The 7,508-nt window shown below is 47.9% G+C and overlaps 1 protein-coding gene across 1 annotated transcript; it reads left to right on the forward strand.

Moving 5' to 3' along the window:
- Nucleotides 1-437: 437 nt before the first annotated feature.
- Nucleotides 438-7,161, forward strand: LOC104494416 (slit homolog 3 protein-like; the record flags this gene model as incomplete). The annotated part of the gene is made up of 4 exons (XM_010137236.1): nt 438-592; nt 2,908-3,193; nt 5,343-5,551; nt 6,669-7,161. Coding segments are annotated over 4 exons (889 nt in total), but the record flags the coding sequence as incomplete, so codon positions are not given.
- Nucleotides 7,162-7,508: the final 347 nt, after the last annotated feature.

A 7,508-nucleotide genomic window follows, 5' to 3' on the forward strand; every position in this document is an offset into this window, starting at 1 on the left:
GAAGTGACCTGAGTTTAAACTAAACCGTGCAAGAAGAACTCCTTTCGGTGACCTGGCTTGCAACATGGGCACCAAGCGGCGTGGCAGAGGGGCAGCGAGCCGTGGCAGGGAGCACAGAATGGGGCATTTTAAGTAATTTTGTCATGTAGCTGTGCCCTTGCTTTCCTGCCCTGGGAAACACAACTGGAGTGGCTGCTGCCCCTGTTAGCTGTTCTTCGAGTGTTCTGTTTGGGGGTGCTGCCTGCACAGCATCAGCAGTGTTTAAATCTGTACCTTGGAGGCTGACACTAGAGGAAACGTTGAGAGCGCGGTGAGCACAGAGCAGCGTGGGAAGGGAGCTGTGCCTTGCAAGGTGTAACACCGGGTTACAGGACGTCACAGGAGCAGAGGCTGGCCATTGTTAACCTCATCCTCTAATTCTCTTTTTTTTCTTTTAGTGTGGAAACAATAAACGATGGGCAGTTTCATAGCGTGGAACTCGTGATGCTGAATCAAACTCTGAACCTGGTGGTGGACAAGGGGATTCCCAAGAGTCTCGGAAAGCTCCAGAAGCAGCCGTCTGCCAGTCTCAACACACCCCTCTACATTGGAGGTAGAGTGATTTGCTCTGGACTGGGAGACTGTAACACGTCTTTTCAGAAGCAAATCATCTTCTGTCCTTCAGAGAGGACTCTCCAGGGGTCCTGGGGGGGAACTAGCAGTTTGCCAGAGCTGCTCCCCTGAACAGGGAGCCTGGAAACCACACCTCTGCTGATCTGCTTCCTGTTCCATAGTCCACTCACGCCCCACCCCGCGCACGGGCAGCCAAGCTCCCCAGACCGGGGGAGTTAACCTCAGCACAGCACAGGCAGTTCTGTGTGACACAGCCACGGCAAGGACAGTCTGTCATTCCTAAAGCTTTCGGAACCGGCTGGCACCAAGATACCATGCTTGAAGAATGCAACAGAAGTATCGCAAACAGTCACAGCAAAAAAGCAAATCAATAATCAGTAGATTTAAATATATCATAAATGAGCACTATTTCTGCTGGAAATTTTATAGAACCCTGAAGATGGAGGTGGGGGTGGAGATTAAAACTTCCAGACCATATTAATACACAAGCTGAGTAAGAACTTCTTGGCTAATAGTTTTCTCCCTGGAAATTGAAGCCAGAGCTTCAGTATTAGAAAGATATTAGACCTGACCAAACTTCAGATTAGAATTTTTTTCACATTCAGTACAGAATTTTGGGGGAAGGAGGGGCCAAGTGGGGTGGGGAACAGATGCCCAGAATAATGAGTATCCCACTGATGAAGTGTCTGGATATGAGAGACAGAGCAAAGGCCGTGCTCTGCCCTATTGATTTGGTCTTGCCAGAACACCACCTGCCCCCCAGCTCTGTTCTGGACTGAATGTTGAAATCTTTCCCTTTCGGTGACATGGAGTTCTCAAATCTTTAGTCAGTCTGTTCTAAATACAAAAGTCAGCAGAACAGTAATAGACTCAGAAAGTCTTTGGTCTTTTTCTAATGAGATCATTGAAGTCAATAGTAGAAACTCTTACCAATTTCACTTGGTGCTGGCCAAGCCTTTCACAAGTAATTCCCTTTAATAACACTTCTCTAAAGAACCCTGAATGTTGCCCTGTAAATCAGAAAACTGGCTAATCAGGCTTTGTACAGAGCTGAACGTTTATAATTGGCTCCTATTAAGAGTGTCACAGGCTATTGAAGAGCATTGTGCATCAAAGAGGATCTGCTGGTGGGGCCGCCGCAATTTCTGCCTCCAGCCACAGCAAGCTATACAGAGGGAACGTGGGAAGCAGTCACGTGGAAAAGCTTTGTTAATGGATGAGCATTGTGGATCGATACTAATTCTCAAAGGCACCTACAAAAATGCCTTCACAGGACAAACTGAAGTGAAGGACTATCGGATACCAGAAGCCATGGGCTCAGTGGAGGCTTTTTCTGTTGCCTGTTAAAACTCTTTTGCTTCTTTCTACACTCTCACTGTTCTGCGTGTGTCCTTCTCTGTGTGTAGCATTCCCGTGGGTGCCAGGGGCCCTTCCACTGCAGTCTGTTCCGTTAAAATAACTGATTAAATTGTCCCGGAGCAGTTGTTCCTAACCCACACTCTAAGCTTTAGGAGAGACCTGAACCTTCACGTGCCCACAGTTTTGTCCACGTCTCCAACTACATTGCCTGGTCTAGCAACTTTCCTCCTAACGCACAGTTAAACAAAGGTGCTGGTTTTGTTTTAAGACTACCCTTAACAGTGGAGTTACTGATGGACAGCACATTCCGAGGCCTTGATGGTGGAAGCACTTGTCTGTGCTTCTGCAGCTGTAAGGTCTAAGTAGATGGCAGTGGGAAGGGTGTAACATGTCCTAAAGGACCTGTTGGCTGTCGAGCGTGTGGACTCTTCAAGCACTTGAACAAGGTGGAGGGTGCCCACCACACAGCCTCCCTGTCTCAGGAGGTGTCCTGCGCTGGTTTGGATGGGGTGCACTCCTACCACTCCCCATCCCAACACTGTGATCCAGTAAGGCCTGTCTTGCTGCATCTGGAGGTGGCAGCTACCACTGGCAAGTAAAGACATTCTTAAACCTTTCAGAAGGATAATTGCTATTAAACTGTAGACAGAAGGAGCATTATCTCAGGACAAGAACACGTGGCCAGCAGCCAAAGAAAATGGGGGTTTTTTGTTTTCTTTTTCGTGTCATATACTTCTTACGTAAGCTTGGGCAAGTGATTTTATTTTTGTTTCTTTCCATATCCAGAATGAGGACAATGAGCCTGTGCTACCTTACAAAGGTTCTGTGCAAATTAAAGATTATAAGGGGCTGTGAAAAAAGGCACATTAGCAATTATAATTCATGGAGTGTCATTGTAACTGTGACTAAACCTTCCTGTTTTGTGTTTATCTGAAGGGATCCCGACCTCTACTGGATTATCTTCACTGCGCCAGGGCGCAGATAAGATACCAAATGGTTTTCATGGATGTATTCATGATGTCCGCATCAATAACGAGCTGCAGGACTTCAAGGATTTACCACAGCAGTCACTAGGAGTCCTTCCTGGCTGCAAATCCTGCAACATCTGCAAGCACGGTATTTGCCGGTCCCTAGAGAAAACAAGCGTGATTTGTGAGTGTCACCCAGGCTGGATGGGCCCCCTGTGCGACCAGGAAATCGGAGACCCATGTCTTAACCACAGGTAAGCTTGAACAAATGCTGATGGGAGGGCAGAAGCTTTACACCTAATGCATATTTCACATTTCATCTTGTAAAACCACATCTGACTATTTTTGGAGGTGCTGGGTTCCCCCACGGAAGTGTTGACTGCTATGAGTCAGCATCTGCGGCGACTCTCAGTTTCCACTTCTTGTTCTGATGTTGCTCCCTGTCAGATAAGCTTTTTGTCCTGGACGAGCGAAGGAGCTAATACTGCAGGTCATACCTTCAGCTGAGACTCTGCACAGTCAAATAGGAGAACTCCTGTTCACGGGTGTGGCTCTCCTCTGAGGTGGTGCCTGCCTGCACTGGCCCAGGGCAGAGCCACCCCTGAGCGGGAGGTACGCGTTTGAGGGACCTGCTCACAGCAGCACTAGATCCAGCATTCAAACTAACAACTCCCCAGAGACCATTCTGTGAACGGTTTTAAATTTTCTCAAATAGCTGACTTCCTGAAACACTCTTTAAAGTGCGAGTTTAAAGGAGACCCTGGAGCTGCATGTGAAGGGAGCGCGAGTGTGAAGCGCCCACAGCTTCATCAGAAGCACTGGGTGAGTAGTTTACCAGTGGCAAGTACCAAGGAAGCGGTGCGACACAGACCTGTGTCTGTGGAGTTCAGCGCTGTTTCATGAGCAGGTGGCAGTACTTTTGTTTTAGAAGCTCCTCTGCTTGAGCTGTCTGGGGAAGGCGCTTTACACAAGCACAGACTTTTGACAGGTAAATTGACACAGCAAATAATCACTCTCTTAAGGGCAGAAATTTAACTTTGCAGAGGTACTATTTTAAACTTGCTTCTGGATCTAATTCTGCAAAGCACTGAACACTGGAAGGTGTTGAGAAGCACCTGAGAGTTTACAGACCGAAGGTATGAAGACCCAAGTGAAGAAACAGTGAGAGACCCAAGTGTCTCCTTGGATTTCCAACATCACCATGAAGTTGTTGTGGTTGGACGGAGAAAAATAAGGGACTTCCAGATGTTTACATGATGAGAGATTGTTTCTCTCATAATCCAGGGAGGGTGATGCAGTAACGGCCATAGCTCCCTTGGTAAGAGAAGTAGCTCTGTGTATTTTTACTGCTCACATACTGTCCCACCTTTCATTAAACCACTTCAGCCTTTTGGAGTTGTCTCCTCAGAGCAGAGCCCGTTGTGTCCAGGGAGTGCCCCTGGGGCCCTGCTGGCAGGGGTCTGCTCCAGCACTCACAGACTCATCTCGGTGAGGAAATGTGACTGTAGAGAGCAGGCAGTTGATGGTAACAAGAGTTGCTCTCTGAGGACATCTTTGGTTAGTGGGGTAGAAACTACCACTTCATATAGACTGTGACTCCCCTTATTACAGTGTTTTGCATGTCTTGACCTGGCTGAAACCACTTTTATTATCTGTGCTTTTTAGTTCAAAGCTTAAAAATGAAATGTGCAGGGATTCAACATAAGCAGGGGAGAATTTTCAAGTACCAGGAAGAAAATAAATAAAAATAAAAGAGTTTATGTCAAGTAAGACCTGATGTAGCAAAGGTTTATAAGCCCTGAGCAGGTTTTTTTTAGCTGGACAGTGTTGTGTTCTGCCCTGTCCTCAGGCCATTTCAAGTCTGTCCCTGTCCCAGAAGTGGGGATGGTGTCAGAGAGCATGCTAAGGATCAACACCCTTCCCCGTGGTATTCCTCAAGAATTCCAAAGCTCACTGCAAACCCCATGAGCCAGGGAACCCTTCAAATACCACTGCCTGTCACTATGTCTGTGTGTAGCTTTTCCCTGGCACCTCCATTTATCGCACTGGTTTTCATCACCTGATATTAGTAGTAGAGCAGTTCTGCTACGGCAGCCTGGGCGTGCAGCTGGATCATTGGCACTTTGTTCCACATGCTGATGCTGTAAATGTGAGCTGACTTGTGTGGATGCCAAGCGTTGGTCCCTGCTCATGGAGGGGCCTCTTGTTTTTCAAAGGGATTGCTTAGGATCACAAATTCTGAATGTATTCTCTGATCATTACCCAGTATCCACTGAAAACTCACAGTTTCTGCAGAGCGTTTGACACTGAACTGCTGGTTCTGGATTAGTGTCCTGGAGCATCGCTGGGAAAGGACTGTCCACGTCCGGCACAGGCCAGCTCTGAGTGCTTCTCTTTCTCCAGGTGTCTGCATGGCAGGTGCGTGGTGGCCAGTGTGGCTTACACCTGTAAGTGCATGGAAGGCTACACAGGCACGTACTGCGACAAGAGGAACAACTCCTCAAATCCCTGCAGGATTCTGAAATGCGGCCACGGGCAGTGTAAAATTTCCGAGCATGGGGAGCCCTACTGCGAATGCGATCCCAACTACAGTGGAGAGCATTGCGACAGAGGTACGTGTGGCCACAGGGCCCAGGATGCTGGTCTGCTGCGTTTCTGGTTTACACCTTTGGTTTTTCCTCTTCCGTGTGACTCGTGTTCAGAATTAAGTAGCAAATAGTAGAAGATTAAGCTGAGTCAGTCTTTGCAGAGCAATACAGGGAGTAGAAACGAACCGCACAACAGCCGGCTGGCTACTGCCCAAACCCACGGAAAGGGGGATGTCTGTGGCGAAGAGTTTTATCCTCTGTCTCCCGAGCCTCCAGGTGTGCTGCTCCCAGGGCTCTGGTGGGATGTATCATGGAGGGGCTGTTGTGAGGCTCCCCCTCAGCGAGCAGCATCAGATAATGACAGTGCTGGGAAAGCAGGTCTTACCCTGCATACCAAGGGCTTCTGCAGATGACATGAGCAGGAACTGGAAAGCGGGAGGTACTGCTCCTCTGAAGGCGAGGTGAAGATCCTCAGCTGGCTCCCTCTGATGCAGCTGGGAAAGTTTCCTGGGGAATCCCACAGATCAGGCTGGACTTTCCTACTAGGGCAGGGGCCCAACTTTTCTGCTCTGACTTGAAAACACTCACTGGAAACCCTTCATCTCTTCTGCATTTTTTCGTTCCTGTACAGAAGGAAGGAGCTGGCTTGTATTATTTTTATGTAGGTTGTGCCTTTCCTGTGAATGAACCACAGACTTTCCAAATTACACACATGTAAGCATCACCAGAATGTGTCTGGCTGCTGCAAAGTGACTGCAGAACAGCACAGGCATTCTCAGGTACCCCACATTGCTCGTGTCATGCAGAGCAGGCTGACCTTTGATCCTGAGAAGCAGGCAGAGTAAAACTAACTCATATTTTGCAGGATTCAACACTCAGTGTTCATTAGAGCACTTCCAGAACTGCTGATCAAAGCCAGAGGCCTGCCTGGCCTCTGCCGTGTGCCGGATATTACACATTGATGTAACACAAGCCCTGCTCTGATGGCAGGTACAAAGCAGTAAAGGATTACGGTTCTCATGCCATCTGCTTGCCTTGAATATCAGTGCAAGTGCAGGGCTGTTTGCTGGTGTTTGAGGAATGTCTGGCAAAATAGTTACTCCTTTTTTTTTTTCTCTTTTAAATCTTTGTGTCCTACCAGAGAATCTCTGCCAAGGCGAGGTCATTCGAGAAGTAGTCCGTAAGCAGCAGGGCTACACATCGTGTGCCACTGCCTCCAAAGTGCCGCGCCTGGAATGCCGCGGTGGCTGCAGCAGTGGGCAGTGCTGCGTCCCCCTCCGGAGCAAAAGGCGGAAATACCTCTTCCAGTGCGTGGATGGCTCCACCTTCACGGAAGAACTGGAGAGACACGTGGAATGCGGCTGCTCAAAATGCTTATAAGCCATTCTCCAGTCTCTGGCCACTTTATTCAACTCAGAAGCGCTATCAAAATGGGACCTATTTACTTTCAGAGTGAAGAAGAAGAAAAGAATTATTAAGTATATTGTAAAATAAACAAAAAATAGAACTTATTTTTATTATGGAAAGTGACTATTTTCATCTTTTATTATATAAACTATCACACCACTTTGGGTATATGTATCATATAGTGAGTTATTTTTACCATGAAACTTTTTTAACAGTTGTAAGAAAAAAAATCCAAAAGTTAAAAGTTTAAAAATTATATATAAAGAAAGCATAGCCTAACAGAGAAATGTGGGGGTGACTTCCTGTGTATGCACAATGAACAGATGAAAGGTGTTCCAAGGACCTGCCGCAGAACCCACACGGGCTGGAGAGACCTCCGAGGCTCTGGGCGGGTCTCCGAAGGAGCGGATCCCCATGACTGACAGCCATCTCGCCTGCTCAGGGGCCCTGAGAAAGCCTCGCCCTTGGTCCCTCGCTCTGCCTACCACCACCGACGTGGTTTTGTTCCTGTGCAGTGGCTCTGCTTGTTGTTCTTGAACTGGTTCCCTATAGTACGTAGGCACTGCCCTAGCTC

This window comes from Buceros rhinoceros, unplaced genomic scaffold, assembly GCF_000710305.1.
Source record: "Buceros rhinoceros silvestris isolate BGI_N320 unplaced genomic scaffold, ASM71030v1 scaffold21025, whole genome shotgun sequence".
Taxonomy (NCBI): Eukaryota; Metazoa; Chordata; class Aves; order Bucerotiformes; family Bucerotidae; genus Buceros; species Buceros rhinoceros.